We start from the raw sequence: 17,333 nt of genomic DNA, 5'->3' as shown, positions 1-17,333 counted from the left end.
AACAAATTGGTGGAACTTTACCACAGACTTATAAGCATTAACTGCACACACGCTGCTGGATTAAATCTGCCGACACTCTTTTTTTTTTTCTTTCTTTTTTCTTTTGTGCAGCCGTCATGAGTACATCATAAATTTGTCATTACAATTTTACTATTTGTAATGCTTGTTGAAGATCTGTATTTGTATTGCACTAAATTTCAACTAAAATAGTCCAAGGCAATACACTCCAAATTAATACACTAACTCTGGTGCTGATACACATTTAAGGCATTTGAAACTGAGCAGTGTACTGTACTACTTGACAAATAAAATGGATCAAATTCATCTGTTTTAAAGATAATTTTAGAATTCAGCTCTGTCAAGATTGCCAAAGTGGTTTTCTCATCTTTCAGTGCCAGGCTTCAAAAAGATTCACAGTTGTAGCATACATTCTGCTCTCAGCAACAGGTCATTCTGAATATGGTGTTGTCAAGTTTTGTGGGGGGGGGGTGGTAGGTAGGGGGAATCTGACATGTATTTTGATTAATAAGAAGAGTGGTAATTCTGAACATGTATGAAACATGCTTTTCTAGAACTTGGCATTTTTGAAGAGATACATGATTGATCAAGTAGTGACACAACTTATATCTGAAAAGAAGAAAAAAAAAAAGAAGGTAACATTGTGGTTTCAGCATAAGAGGTCTCTTTTCTTCCTCTATCATAAAGGCATGACACAAATAATTGGTCACAAAGGAAAATCAGGGATTTTTTCATTAGTTTTCTCTGCTCTATAGCATTAGCTGATATAAGCACACACGCTCAATGCATCTCATGAGATACGAGACGTAAATGACATTTCGTCATTGTTTGTACAATGCATGCTTGAGAGGGTTATTGTTGAAGACTAAACATGATTCATTTGGAAATTGTCCATTGAAGAACTATGACATCAGTCTACTTTTTCCTCTCTTTCTCTCTCTCTCTCTCTCTGTCTGTCTGTCTGTCTTTCTCTTGCTCTCTCTCTCTCTGCTCTGGAATTGCTATCATTAATGCCCCTACACAATTACAAATATCTGATGATGTATTCTGGAAATACTGTAGTTACTTCAACATCATGCTTCAAAGCATGAGTCTTTCACTGGGATACAACCCTTCCACACCACGTTTACATATTAACCTGTTTTTGTTAATAAGCACTTTGTTTTCAGCAAAGAAAAACACGCGCAACTATGCTAGACATTCTCTACACCTACAAATAAATAAGCTCTTTGTTTTGCACATAATTAGGTGAATACACTTTCAGCGATTTACTACAAAATTTCATGTTCATAAAATAAGACAAACAACTGCATTCTTTGCAGCAGTTTGCCACAAACAAACACACCCAAATAGCTCTTGTTCTATTTCATACTTGTGACAAAAAACAAATACAGATAATTTCATTTCACACACTCTATCATTCCCTCTAGCACATTATAGTAGGACTCTAATTATGTCCACAGATCTTTAAGAACTGTAAATGATGTGTTCAGTAGAAATGCCATGTCCTCTTCGTCAACACATCCGCACACATGACAAAAACTTTATTTGCAATTACATAGGTCTCACAAATTTCAACCAAACACGCTTACCCTTGCAAATACAACACGTCTATCAAAAGAGATTGTTGTAACAAGATTCATCTGACGAGACACATATGAACAATCTTTGTATTTTTGTTTGCGGCACAAGACAATGTTCTTGCCTGACGTATACCTTATAATATCAATCTTCAAAGTAAGAAGTAACACCACAGTCCCTCTGTGAGACTAAGGGAATTCTTAGTTTGTGTTAAAAGATCTCTAGCCTACAATGTATCATCAAAGCCCAACGCGTGCATGATCATCTTCTTTTGCATCTTGAATATTATGTACAAGCGTGCAAAATCAAAGCAAAGAATAATGACTTACAAAAGGCACCTCCACTTATGCTCATGAATTGTAACGCCATGTGTGAAGTGAAACGCTCGACGGAAGGTTGCAATAAAATATACGGCTAGGTGTGCGACTGTGGTACTTACAAGTAAAAATGTACATAGTACAATTGAGAGCACTACACATCAATATACATCGGAGCTCCTCTCTGTACTGTGCAGTACGCATTCAAACGCACACGCTTGCTGCGCTACAGTGCGTGTGTCTGAATTAGTTCCTGTGTCATATGGACCATCATCACACCAAGAGATCTAGTAACTTGTGCATATGTCCGGGTTTCCACACCCTACCCACATGGTGCTTACTAAACCTGTGCATCCGCCCATAATCACGTTTATTCCATTCTCCGATGCTGAGAAACCATTCTTTCAGTGATGGTGTGAATGAGACTGTCCATCGTGCACCTGCAAATGGAAACCCCAAATGTCTGGTACGGAATCTACCCTCCTGTGGTTGCACAAGGCCAGGGATGAAAGGGGGTTGGGGGGAATGGCGCGAGGACGGCGATCATCACTGTATACTGCACTTCTCGTCTTTCATTTTCTTTCGTCTCCTCATGAGGGCGTTCTCCAGGTATTCCGCCTCTTCCTCAGCCCTGTGAGGGAAGAGCATTCACAAATGTCATATCGTCGGTGATGTGTCAAGATCTTATATATCACTTTCTGGTGAAAATCACTTTTATGGATCAATTGTCAGATAATCAGTTAAGTGATGACCTGTCTAAATCCCAATTGTCTTACCCCCCAAAAGGAAGCCACCACACTATTTCACAGGAAAGGCGATCCAATTGTTATTGTGCTGTGGCTGCCATGTTTTTTCACTCCTCTGAACATTTGCTATTTTGGAGATACGAGGTTTTGTCGCCCAAACAGTGATATGCCTCATCAAAATTTAAAGCGGTATGCTAGAGCAGAGATTTGCATTGTAATGGGCAGAGCTAAGCTGTAGATGAAAAAGGAACTTAGTGCAGACTGAGAAAAAGAGAACAGAAAGAGGAAAGAGGGGGAGAGTGCGAGAGAAGTCAATCAGAAGCAGATGGCATTTAATATGGAAGCAGACACAGGTGCAGTTGAAACGCTTTGCCCCTCAGTGAATCTCTGAATATATGCGTGTGGAGGAAAGAATCAGGACATATACTGTGGCTTTCAAAAAGAATTACTAGGACAGAATCTTTTTCAAGGCTATCCATTTGGATCAGGAAATCCATCCAGATTTAGAAGGGGTGAAAATTTTGACAGACGGGATTGTACTGAGGCATCACATATTCCCTCGGTTTTCACCTCCACTTAATCATTTGATAAAATGAATAAATCAAATTATTTGGCCATTTGTTTCCTAGAAGATGACCGCAAATCTAGGGGATGAATACCTCGTAGTAAATGAGTACACATAAAATTGACACCTTTTGGATGGTTCAAGGAAAATCACTGTAAGACTTGCTGCTTCCTATTTAACGCTATACAGGTTTTAACAAACTAATATGAGCGAACAATGCAGGTTATCCAAATACTTTGACACCATACTGACAATAAAGTCATTTCGCCTTGAGATTGGGCATCATAAATAATTGTGTGTGTCTAAAGTTGATCTTTTTATACCCTGCTTCAACCATATACAATTTCAGGCCAGGCTTCTCATCCTCATTGTAATAAAACAACAACAATTCATGACTTGTGCACACAAGGAACTTCAACCAGTCCATTCAACTGTCTGCTAGAAGTAGGAGAATCAATCATACTCCCCCTTCACATCTTCTCTTCAATCTACAGAGATGATGCAACAAGCAAGATGCATATTCTTGTAATACTTTGAAGATGAAACTTTGAACTCTACTTAATCCTCCACAGACTTGAAGACTGTGGCTGCCTCATTCCACTGCCCTCCCTCCCCTCCCTCCCCCCATCACTAACACCTCACAGACAAGGACTCACTCTCTCTCCTGGGCGTCCAGCTCCATCACGAGGTCATCTCGTTTGTTGACCAGGATGACCAGGTCCTCGAGGAGCAGGGCCTCCCTCTGGCGCTCCTCCTCCGTCTTCTGCCAGTCTGTCAATCACATAACATTGAAACAAAAATGAACTTGGCAGGCTTGTTTCAAAACCCAGGCAAACCTTGCTCCAATCCCTCCAATAACCAGACATGACATGACCGTGATACTATAAAAATTTTCTTATCTATATATAGATGTTGCCATGCACTGAGAGTAGCTGCTTCTCTGAATGGCAGGAAGACTACACTTGCACACACACACATACACAAATGTAAATCATGTCTCCAGCTCTTGGGTCACTCTTTTAGCTGCATAGTGCTGTTAACACCTGCACCTACACTCAAAGCTCATCAACATATTTGCTTGCGACAGTGAATTCACTGACTTATGAAGACAAATTTGACAAAATAACTGAAGAATTCACAACAGGAAATAGATGACACAGACACAAAGGTTTAACTTAGAGAAGCAATGCCATCAGTGAAGACTGACCTTCAATTTCCATCATCTTCCTGAGTTCTTGGTTGAGCATCTCATATCTTCTCTCAAGGTCATGTTCCTTTTCCCTGCAGGGACAGTCAAGGGGGGGGGGGGGGAGGGGAGGAGTCAGTACAGAAATTCACATGAGCAAACAACTTCAAGCAAACTACTGATCATTCAGGTAATCTAGCATGAAGTAGTAGAATTATCAAGGTAAGCGTAGATCGCATAAAGCCAACAAACGTACTGTAATAGTCCCATGCACTTAAGTCCAAGTTGGTACTTTTTAGTTTGGGTATATTTATCTTACATGAGTTTCCTAACTTTGACATACTTTTTGTCTATAAATGTCATGAAAAATGTATGAGAATCATTTGTAACCACAATGGAATGTCCCTATTTTCTCTTGGCACAAAATCTGCATAGATGACTCGTAAGACTCACATGACGTTGAGTTGCTCTTGTCGTCGAATGAGGGCATTCTTCTTGTTGACCAGCTCAAACCATTCCTGCATCAATGCCGCCTCATCATCAGTGCCTGTGAGGAGCCAGTGAAAGAGAACTTAATGATATTAAGATACCAAAGGCAATGCAAGATGCAGTCATATTCCAAGATGAATCAATCAGTCCTTAAATCTACAATATTCTATTTCTCGGGTGAGATACTGCACATTTATCCCTTCTTTTATTCTTCCTAGGAGAATACAAACACAAGAAGAAAGCAAAAGATTATTGCAAACATGTTCTACACAAAGAGCAAGAAAATCATTTCAGCAGCATCTTTATCACTGCAGTCCTCTCAATGGAAGACATCAATGATAAGTGTCATTGTTTTTACAGGCATATGTAATTATTGAGTACTCCATGCTTGTGGTAAAAATAGTCAAAACAGCATTAGTCAATGATTGCTAAATAACCCCCTATATACTTATTTGCAGAATAAAATGGAATCAACATAAAGAACATCATCATAAGCAGCAGTAGATAAGTAAAACAGGGTAACTTTGATGTGCCATGTTTACATAAGAGCCATCTAAATATGGCGACAAAGTTGTCACATGATCCATTCTGGCTAGTCTGCTTCTCCCTTTTCCAGCCTCCTCCTCATATGAACATGCAGTTTGACTTGACTAGTAACACATGTGACTTTTGGAACCATAACAGGCACTATGTACTGGACCAAATGCACAGACACATTACCCATCTGAGTCTGTCTAGCTACACACAAGTCCCAACGCACTAAAGATTTATGTGCTGTGAGACGCATCAAATTTCATAGGCATTCTTGGAACCTTGTGCCCAATCAAACGGGTAAGTGGATCTGTAATGATCTTCCACAAATAAAAAAAGGGGAAAAAAATGAAGCTATTTCTCTAAAACCACACAGGCTTGACAAGAGCCAAAGAATGCAGGTTCACAGCCGATGGGGGCACACACACACATATCAATTATCCGGGCAATATAATCATTTGGCATTTATCATCACAAATTGCAAAATAAACTATTCGGGCGGCAATTTGAGGGGAGTTCTGCGGATGAAAGGGGGACAAAATAGCGGTCGCATTGACAGGCTGTAATTGGGCCCACGGAGTGATGAGTATGAATGAGAGTATGGTAATGGGCTGACACAAGGCCTTCTCTTCAAGACCTTGCCACATTGTGGAGGGGCCTTGCTTCTTCCATCAAAACGATTCTCTCTCTCCCTCTACCCCCCCCCCCCTCTTTCTCTCTAGCACTGAAAGGGGGAGGGTTTGATGGGTGCCTGCAGGGTATTTATGGAGAGCACAAAATACACATAGGGGGCAGGGTCTGACCTGATGCGCATGAAAGGAACAATCAAGAATAGATAGTTCTTCAACAATGACCTAATATGGAATGAGAGGAAAAAGGTTTGTTGAAATATTTTGCTATCCCTTTTCTTTTTTTTTTTTTCTTTTTAAAGGCAAACCCTATTTCTGTACGGTGCCGTGGAGGATGTTATCACAGTGAAATTACATAGAAGCACATTCCCTTGACCAGTGAGACAAGAAAAGACTGGTCAACCATGATTGTAATGTGTAAGATGAGTCATTGGATGTAGGTGGAGGAACGTCGCAAAAGTTGCAGGTAAAACTATTATCTGGCCAGCATTGTGGTTTCCTACCTGTGACTTTTGTCATTAAATCACAAATTGCGAGTATTTTACTTTCGCTCAGAGTGACACAGCTTTTTTGCTTCTTTGATTCTGCGCAAACAAAAATGTCTAGTTTGGTTAACGAGACACCGCAAGTAGCCCCTAGAGTGTGCGGGGGAGATCTCAAATTGCTCAGTTGCAGTGGATGAAAACATTGTAGTGGCATTGGTCACTGACCTGCTTCCATGGCTTGTCGGAGTGCCTTCTCAACCACCGCCGCCCTCTCGTCAATCTGCTTCTGCTCCCGATCGAGGGCAGAATACTCGCCTAGGATGTACTCACTGGCCTCATGAAGTTCCTTGGGTGGGGGGGGGGGGGGATAAACCACAGCATGTTAGAAATTAGCAAGGGTGAAGATAACTTGACAGCTTCATGCTGCAAAATACTGCAGTCACATGAGGATTTTGTCAGTTATGCAACAATTCTAGGAAAATATCACCAGAGTTCACATTCTCTTTTCTCTTCTGAAGTAGAAAATTTTCCATTTTCTTTTAAATGAATAAGATATATGATGTTTGTACATAAAGCTGCACACATGTTTCATAAAGTTCGGCAAACTTTGCATGTTTCATCCTAATGTGAAGGTTTCACTGGTAACTTTTTAAAGGTAATGATCTAAATCAATATTTCAGGTAATGATTAACATCATGCTGCTAAACCATTACTCACCTCTATTCACTGGCTTCTTGTTCAACAAGGTATAATCATCAAATTGCTTTTATTTGTCCATCAAATCACTCAACAATCATGCCAAGGAGACATATATCTCTTCTAGTTAAGTATTAAACATGCCTTTACAAAAAATAATATTTTCAACCCATAACATAGCATTTGATGATCCAGTATAAATGCAAATACAGAGTTATCCATGAAATAAGACTTTACAGAAGCTACATCAAAAGAATTAAATCCCCTTTTGATGTCCACCTCAAAATTAGCATTTGTCACATCTAGAAAGCTCCATAAACACATTCTTTGCCTTAAATCATATTTCCATTATCTATCTATATACACATTTTCCCCAAATCTAAAGACAAGTAGACAGAGGAGAGAGAGAGAGAGAGAAAGACACACACACACACACACACACACACACACACAGATAAACAGAAACACAGAGGGACATGCAAATAGACAAACAGATTAGATATACCAGAATACAGAAAAGATACAATTTGTATATCATACACACACAGAGAAACAGAATGGTAGACAAACAATAAAAGAGAGAAAGACAGAAAAAAAAGAAGACAGTATGAATATATTTACCTCATCCATTATATCACCTCCTGGTATTTCTTCTCTAGTCTTTTCCACTTCAACATCTTTCTCCTCCGCATCTTGCACTTCTTCCTTCTCTTTGCCGTCCCCAGTATCCTCCGCTCTCAGCTCCTCCGGTGTCTTGGCTGCACACAGGTTGAGTATGTATACAGCATTCACTTGACAGATAGTACCAACTGAAGATAATCTCTTTCCTGTTGCCAATGGCAACATACTACTGTTGTGTATGGTATCATACAATAGCACCATCTGATCAACCTCTGATCAACCTCTTATCAACCTTTTGGGCAAGAAAATGTCATTCAAGGATAACACTCCACCAAGGTAATCAAAATTGCTTATTCAAACAATTGCACTTTTTCTTTAGGTGCTGCTATTTCATACAAAAGAAAATGCATTCGCTACTTTGAACAGTACATGAAGAATCCCAGAAAGTGTATGATACACATCATGCACAGGGTCAACTCATTCATATTCACATATCTATAACAAAAATGGTCAAAAGGGCAAATGAAACATGATGAATAAACATATGAATTTCAATTTCTGTGCTGTACTGATAAATGTTCTTGGATTGACTTCTCTTGTTTATGTAAAATACACCATATTAGTTCTGCAAAAAAAAAAAAAAAAACAACAACAACAACAACAACAACAACAAAAAAAAAAAGGTATGATGCTTTGTTTGCCACAAGACAAATATAATTTTAGCACAAATAACCTGCATTACATAATACTCCCTAAATTAGCTCCGATCTTGCCCCACATTCCTCCCCGGTCACCATTGTTTGTCATCAATATCCCTAATGACAGCTAAAAATGACTTAGCCTCTCTCTATCGTGTTTCTGAAAGTTCTCTGTAGTTGTAGGGATACATTTTGTTATTTTTGCTTCTGAATCTGTTGCATGTACACTGACACGTTCCAAGCCAAGCTACCATAATCTAAGCATTATTTCTCATTAATGTTCTGTCCTTGTCTCTCTCCATCTCTCTTTCTCTGCCTTTTCATTTGAACTGTATATTGCTAGATCTTGATTGCACTTTTATATCAATACACAAATCATGATACTTTTTATATTGCACTGTCATTCATTGTCCATTAAATTGACTGCTTTATTTTCTGTCAAAGACAATGTACACGGATGTGCATGTCCCATGGATAATCATTATCCCCATCCAGGTAACACTGAAGAACAATCTAATTCCTCATAGTATTTAAATCTTTCTGCACAGAAATTCATATATGCAGGATACTTCTAGGCATACTTGGATGCGGTTGATGTCCAGAAAAAGCAATCAGCATGCAAAATACATCACATAACAATACGTTTCATTGTCCACTGCCTTGAAGAACATTTTTATTTCCAAATATTACAGTTTACTTGTATTAAAGAGTTTCAAATTTAGTTTAGCTAAGCAGCATCATGTTAATTTCTTCAAATTAATGAAATTCTTGCCAATCAGGTTAATTTCATGTCTAAACAGAAGGCAGTTTCCCTTCAGAACTGACTGCTACAGCCTGTACTGACCTTTGCGTTGTGCCGGAGGGACCAGACTGCTAAAGGACTGCAGTGGAGTCTTGACCGCTATGTTGCCCTTGGTTAGCCCCACTGTCAGCTGCTTGTCCTCACTGCTGACCGGGGATTCGTCCGGGCTGGTAGGGGAGGGTCTGTCAGCCATGGACTGGTTGGACTTGTCACCTATTGGACACCACAGATACAGACACACATCGGTCAACTCTTCACTTTACCTGCTCACACATCGTTCTTCAAAGAGAACAATGGCCCGTTACTGATGGCATCACATCAGCCACACTACCTGAGATGTCTCTTCTATATCCACATATCTAATGCAGCATCTGATGCAAGGGAATTTTTCAATACACATACACAAATAAAACCAGGAATTACAAAAAAAAAGTATAGCTGGCACAGAATCAAGCAGAATTAATTGCTGAAGTCTTTTCTTGCAATGATAAGCTACCAGGTAAACAAATCACATTACCAACACAGAAACACAGGCCAGTGATTTTTGTTTCTGCTTTTGTTTTTGTGGGTGTGTGCCATTGTACATGTATTTTACTCAACAGCTTTAACACCTTATATGACACAAGAGTTTGCAGCACAGTTGAAAAAAAATGGGGTGATCTCACTGTGGGTGGAAGAAAATATGGAAACAAAATGTATTTTGAGATTTGACATCACGTTTGTTGACCTCATGGAATTATATTGTGTTCAGCCTCACACTTTTTATTCTGCATAGTCAAAGATTATATTCAGTGCTGTGCAGGTAACTCAGAATTCACTGAACAACGTGCGCAAGCAATTCAAACATTTAATGCACAACATATAATAAAACAAGTTTAATTTTAATAATGTGCATACAATGGAAAATATCAAATCCAGACAGATCCAAAGATGTCCATTACTTAGCTCCAATCAGTTATGAAATAGAAGAGCTAGTGCTGCACTGTAAGGAGCAATGACACTACATAGTGAGTATTCCAGAATGCATACACCCCATAGATCTATATACTACAATCCTATATCAAAGAAATGGCATAGTATATTTGGAACTTGCATTAATGTATTATACTATCAGGAATAACAGTGGGTCTGAGCTAGCTCTTAAAAAGAAAATAGAAGGACGCTGTCTACCTCAACAACAGAAAAATCTAGCAATTTGAGGAGTTCATTGTGTGCCCAAGAGATAGAAAAGCAATTTAATAGTTAAATAATCAGTTTTTCCAATTCAAATAAGTAAAACAAAACAAAAAACAAACAGAACACAATTTAACAATACTCCAGCAGCAAAAAACAAAACAAAATAAAGAAATGATCATACAACAATTAAAGAAGAAAGAAAAATTAGTCCTTTCATTTTTTTTTTCTTTCCATTTTTTTTTTCCTGATCTGAGGGGCAGATAGAGTAGGTAGCATTCACATAGATCTGTAAACCTAGAATTTGACATCAAGCAAATGGAAAAAAAGAACTAAATTTGACAGAAGCACAAGGTGATTTTCCTTCCCCGAAAGATTACTGCATCCTCTCTAGTTTTTGCAGCTCTAGGTATTCTGTATGAAGAATGAGCTTCCCTACGAAGTAGCATTCGTGGTAAATTGCGAGTTTAAAGTATGGACAGCCCTGTCACCCTGGTCGCAAAGAAGTTTTTCTCTTGGTAAACAACTGCCTTCTTCCAGACCCCGGAATTAGCGAACTGATTTGTCTGTTCCACAGCAACCCCTCATGAGTAATTATCCCCCAAAATATAACCCGATTTGTTTTTTAGTGCTACAAACAGAGCACAGGAAGAAATATGAGGCAAACATGCACTCAGCAAAGCACTCTAAGGCTTCCACGACATAATTACAAAAAAAGGAAAAAGAAATGTTGCTATGGTGAGTGGCATGTCTCCACTATCTTGCATTATCTCCCAATAGGTCTACAATATATGGTGATGTATGTAGCATACCAAGTTTAATCAAGTGTATAAAATGACTCAATATCAAGATATGGTAAATAGTGCAATTTCAGCAGTGAAAACTTTAATTTTAGCATTTTAACCTGACCTCTGACCCCATAACCCTAAACTCAAGAATCAATGTAAGGTCTCACATGCATTTATACTAAACTTAAAGATACCTTGAGCCATTCCCAAGATAAGGGGGAAAAAGTAAAATTTTAGCATTTTTACTTGAACTTTGACCTTGGACCCCATGGCCTAAACCTTTTCCAAGAGAATCTTTATCTGGTAATACAATCATACATAAACTAAGTTTTATGAAAATACATTCAGGCACTGCACAGATGTGAGTAAAGTAGTGACATTTTGGAATTTGACCTTGACCTATGACCTTGGGCATGTGCACTCACAGACCAATAAGCACAAATTTATCCACTCATACGTACATATCTCACTTTCATTTAGATTCCTCAAAAAGTTCTTAATCTATGTTGTCCACGAAATTGATTACATATGTACTGAAGGATGGACAAACAACCCGAGATATTAATGCTTTCAGCAACACTACCTGGAGGAGGCATACAAAAAAAAAAGAAAAGACAGAGAAAAATATCCAAGGTAATAAATAAAATATTCTAGAAGTTAGCACTGAAAGAAACATCTACATTTCAAAGAAGTAATAACTCCCACATCATATGTCTGACTTCTCTCAACTGCTTCTATTTTGCTGTTTTCTTTTCACATTGAAACCTTCTCTGAATGCTGCATTCACACCAGCATGACAAAGGATGCTATTGTTTCATGCTTTTATTCTTGCTTTTTCATGTTAAACAAGATGATTTTCGGTTTAGAAATGAATGAAGAATATTTCACATTTTTGCAGTTTTGCAGTTACAAAATTGTATGACTGAGGCAACACATGTTATTAAGTACCATGTAGTCCAAGCATCAACACTATTTTGACCAGAAAATACAAAAAAAAAAGGACACAGCAAATCCATTAGATTGGCCACTAAAAAAGATTGCTAACACACTAAATCTTTAAAAAGAGAGAAAAAGTAACAAAAAAGACTATATCATGATCCTAGAAAACATCAGTGATATGAACAAATCAAAATATGACAGCAATGCCAAAGGAAACAAGTGTCCTTCGTACACTGGTGAAATAAAAACAAAGGTGATAATGTGCTGGGTGAGGAATAACAAAACTGTAGAAATTCATAACTATTTGTGAGCACCTTAACAACAGTGCAAAGTCTCCCTAGGCTGAAATGACAACAAAATACTCATAAGCTAGTGTGTAAACAACAACAATAAAAATATACATCTAGATACAAAAGATATCTGTGAGGCAAATAGAAAGAAAGAAACAAAACATAATGGAAAGAATTAGTGAGCTGATAAATAATATGCATTCCATGCAACAGGCTATTTCAAGGTGTCACAACAATGAATAAATTTGCATAAACCAACCTACTACAATGACACATGCTCACACTCGCGTTTACCATATCAGCATTCTATTCCGGAATGCTGTGTGTCACCTTCTTTTCTCAAATCCTCCTCACACACCAATCAAGGTCAAATAATCACTTTTTGCTCTCTCACACTCACTCTACGCTCTTGTTTTGCCCAACAGATTCTGGTTCTACGATGGGCATGGAATATTCATTAAATACCCCAGTCCTTCTAAGATGCATTTACCTCATTTCCTGTAAACTAATAGCAATGAATATATTACTGAGTAATTGTATGGCAGTTCAACGGGTAGGCACTCAACAACTGCATATGTACAGCATGCAAGAGGTTCACACTGCAACGATTTGTGAAGCATTATGGCACAGACAATGAAGCCTTAAACATCAACACAGCATAATATGTGAATGGATTTTTACACATGAAAATCATGCACCATGCATTGATGTATGACATTCAACTACATGATTACGTATCAAAGGTTTAAAAGATATGATTATAAATATGTATGGATACATATGTGTGTATATACAATTATGTATGATTTTTTTAATGCACCAGAATGGTTTAGGAGAGAAAGGTTTGTAGATATCATTCATCAGATTAATCTCAACCCCCTCCCCCTAACAAACATTGAAGCCGCCCAACTAACAAAGCCAAGAAGACAAAATAATTGTTATAACATGTACACAAAATTGGACTTGAAATATATGATTGACTTGAAGTTCTCAATAAAATGATACTGACATTATCATATGACAATGATAGCAATGTTATTGTGGTTGTACACATACAATGTTTTTGTATGTAACAGCAGCAAAACTGCAAGTGAACAGTATAGTGAAATCTGTCCAAATGTATCAATTATGAGACTTTGAATTAAACATTATCATTTTGATTTTACATCATAGATGCAGTCAAACCCACATACAGTGACCAAGAAAAGAAAAGGCTAGAAAAGGCTTTCTTTGACAGACGGGTGGCCACAAAGAACAGGTTGGCATTTGATTGATTTTTATTTTGTTTAATTTGATCTTAATCACCTACTGTTATATCTGACATCATACACATTTTCCCTAACATATCCCAATGCGAAAGGTCACATCTCACGTACGCATGAGTGCTGAGAAACTTTCTATCGTTGCTATCTTCTTTAAATGTACTGGTGTATGACTTTAGCACTTCAATTTGACCTTCCACCCAAGACTTAAAGGGAAACCTACCCCAAATATGAATGAACTTCAAAAGAAAGAGAACTAGGGCGACTGGAATGCCTCCGCCATAATGCATGATTCGCCTAGTAGGTCTATAGTACATGTGGACAATGTGTGATCACATTTTCACAAAATTGGCAAAATATCAAAATGACATGTTTATCACAAATGTGTTGAATGTTCACCTTCCTTGACCTAGGTTTAATTGGATGAATGGGAGAGCACATATTTGGGGATTTTAGGATTTTTACTTGACTTTGACCCTTTCATAAGTTTATGCATTGAGTAATTTTCAAGGTACGGAGAAAAAGTGCAATTTCTGTATTGAATAGTAAATTGTTACCGTATTCATCTGGCCTTTGACCCTTGACCTTTGACCCTAAAATTCATAAGAGAATCACTGTTAGGCAGAACATGCATAAATATGTATAAGTTTCAAGATAACTTGAGCCAACGAGATATGGAGGAGGAAGTAAAGTTCAGCACTTTCACTTGATCTTTGACCTTTTGACCTTTGACCTTTTTTGGCAAAAAAAAAACCCCTTCCCAGAGAATCTCTATTAGGTTATACATGCATACACCAAGTTTAAAAAAATAATCCTGCAGGCATTGCATAAATGAGGGAAATAGTAAAATTTTCAAGTGTTGCCATTGACCTTTGACTCCTGACCTTTGACTCCTGACCTTTGACCCAATGAATCCCAAATTCGCTAGGTAATCACTACCAGTCAGTACATGCATATACTATGTTTCATGAAGATACCTTAAACTATTTCCAAGATATGGAGAAAAAAGTGAAATGTTAACATTTTTACTTGACCTTTTGACTTTTGGCTTCATGACCCCAAACTTTCACCAGAGAGTCTTAATTGGGTAATACATGTATACACTACGTTTCAAGAAAATATCTTTAGGCATTGCATAGATATGGGGGAAACAGTGAAATTTTGAGCATTTGACCTTGACCTTTTGACCTTTGACCTTGAGCATTTGCACCCAAATGTTGATAGGCACAACTTCACCCCTTAATACACATACATGCTAAGTTCCATTAGGATACCTCAAAGGGTTTTTTAGTTACGCTGTCCACAAAATTCATTACAGACGGACAGAAGGATGGACGGAAGGAAGGAAGGAAGGACGGACGGACAAACGGAAGGACGGACAACCCGAAAACATAATGCCTCTGGCACCACTTCAGGCGGGGGCATAAAAATATTCCCTACAGAATGATACAAAAATGAAAAAACAGATAAGAAATAAGGAAGATATGACATTTTGAAATTTTACATTTTTTCGGATAACACTTCTTGGCCAGTCGTTATGAACATTCAAATCAGCAAGTTGACGATGTCATGCTCTAGAACTTTCTCATTCATTTCATATACAAAAATGGAAAAAAAACCCCTCATATTTCAGCTGTGTAAATATAAAACTTGCCTTAATTAAATCCACCCAAAATGAAAAAGAACAGATGTTAACTCTGATATATTTTGGTACGGGAACATGCTTTTACTTATATTAGCCAAAAATAAAACTTTTTCCAAATTTCATATATAGCATACATAAACAATTATGAGGGTATGACATCATCAACTCGCTTATTTGAATATTCATAAGGACTGGTCAAGACATGTTTTCCAAAAAAATGTGAAATTTCAAAATGTCCCATCTTCCTTATCTTTTATCTGAATTTTGTCATATTTGTATCATTCTGTAGGGGATATTTTTCTCTTTCCTTCAAAGTTTATTTGTTTTTGGGGCGGATTTCCTCTCTAAGGTACAGCGTGTCTATCATATCATCGTACTGAATTATTCTGTCATCAGTGGTTTTACTTATTTATTGTTTTTTTGGGGGGGGGGGTTGGAGGGGTCAGTTTGACATAATCTACCTCAGCCTGATGTCAAACACTAAGAGTACTGAATCAACATTTGGAACTCGATATTGATATTATCTGATAGTATCACCTGCCTTTATGTGAAACGAATGTAATATGCAACCAATGAATATTAATGGCTGAAATGTCCCGTCTCCAATTTCATTAAGTCACTGAATTACACACAGTAACAGGAAGTTTTGGTAATGTACATCACGTTGAGATGGCATACCTGGTATATTTATGTGTATATTATCATCACCACTGTAATGAGGTTAGACAAGTTGTGCTAATGTTCATACATCGGCACAATATCATTTCATAATGCATTCAAATTAGGTGTTGATTCTTAGTTGGCCGGGTGTATGGCAACTCTATGAGTGGTATATCATACATAACTATGAATACATGTAAACAATTCTTTAAGTTATACAATACCAGCTGATATGTTTAACTCAAGGTATATATGAAGAGTTTGTTCGCAAAAACCGATAAGTCCATTTTTGAAGATTTTGAAGTACTGTCTCTGTCATAAAGTACAAAATAATACCTTTTAAATGATATCTTGGTCACTACATATAAAGGTATATTTTTGAAGTTATGGTCAAAAGAAGCAACAATTTTCTAATTATTCTCTTTATTTTTCTTGACCTTTAATCGCTAATATCTCCATTTGGCAAATATGGACTTATCGGTTTTTGCAAACAAACTCTTCATATACACATCAGTTAGCACATCATTCCACCTATTATATGCCATCCTGTAAAAGCAATGTGTTACGGTGTGTAAGGCAAACTGACTATGTGTCCAACTCATAAATTTCGCTACTGAAGCAAAAACTGAAATGAAAGTTCATGCCATGTTAGGATAATGTCTTACCAGAGTGACCATACTGATAAAACTTGTAACCAAGACCTACAGCAGGCAGGGGAATGTGGGGATAACAGAAAACAAAGAAATCAGCACAAAACAAAAGCAGAAATGTAAAAAAAAAAAAATAAATGTGGGTACCAACAACAAATATTAGATTACAAAACTCATCGGACATGAAAAGAGGCAGAGAGATGACAAAGGGAAAAAGTAAAGGAGAAAGAGAAAGAATGAAAAGGTGAGGAAAATATATTCAGTAATTGAACGAAACCAAACTAAATGGCAAGAGTGTGTTAACAAATGGCAGATCATTCATTTGAAATGAAATATTATGTGAAGGCCTTCTACAGTTTTGGCAGGCCAGCAAAGATTGAGTCTAAGTGGTCTTTTCACTATCAAGATGGTGTAAAATTAAAAGGAAACTATGCAAATGTGCCTGGGATTAGATTCCTATTAAGTGCTAACATGAACATGGGTGTGTGGGACCTGCACCTTATTTTCCTGTACAAAGAAACAAATTAATGCAGTAATTAAGTATTGGACTCATTCTCTATAC

General features: G+C 37.5%; 1 protein-coding gene across 1 annotated transcript in view; it reads right to left on the bottom strand.

The window, feature by feature from the left end:
• Positions 1 to 2,408: 2,408 nt before the first annotated feature.
• The window catches only part of LOC139741657 (EH domain-binding protein 1-like), an 81,340-nt gene continuing 66,415 nt past the window's right edge, over positions 2,409 to 17,333 (bottom strand). Inside the window, exons 15-22 of the mRNA XM_071652235.1 lie at positions 16,787 to 16,822; positions 9,407 to 9,577; positions 7,865 to 8,001; positions 6,773 to 6,893; positions 4,867 to 4,960; positions 4,435 to 4,508; positions 3,884 to 3,998; positions 2,409 to 2,547 (exon numbers count right to left, since the gene is read on the bottom strand). Of these exons, the coding sequence (XP_071508336.1) occupies positions 2,463 to 2,547; positions 3,884 to 3,998; positions 4,435 to 4,508; positions 4,867 to 4,960; positions 6,773 to 6,893; positions 7,865 to 8,001; positions 9,407 to 9,577; positions 16,787 to 16,822 (833 nt within the window). The 3' untranslated portion in view covers positions 2,409 to 2,462. The remainder of the gene's footprint in view (positions 2,548 to 3,883; positions 3,999 to 4,434; positions 4,509 to 4,866; positions 4,961 to 6,772; positions 6,894 to 7,864; positions 8,002 to 9,406; positions 9,578 to 16,786; positions 16,823 to 17,333) is intronic.

This window comes from Diadema antillarum, unplaced genomic scaffold (assembly GCF_040938485.1).
Source record: "Diadema antillarum isolate AM-2024a unplaced genomic scaffold, OU_Dant_1.0 seq00000944_RagTag, whole genome shotgun sequence".
NCBI classification, from domain to species: Eukaryota; Metazoa; Echinodermata; class Echinoidea; order Diadematoida; family Diadematidae; genus Diadema; species Diadema antillarum.
This window is presented reverse-complemented; position numbering and strand designations above follow the sequence as displayed.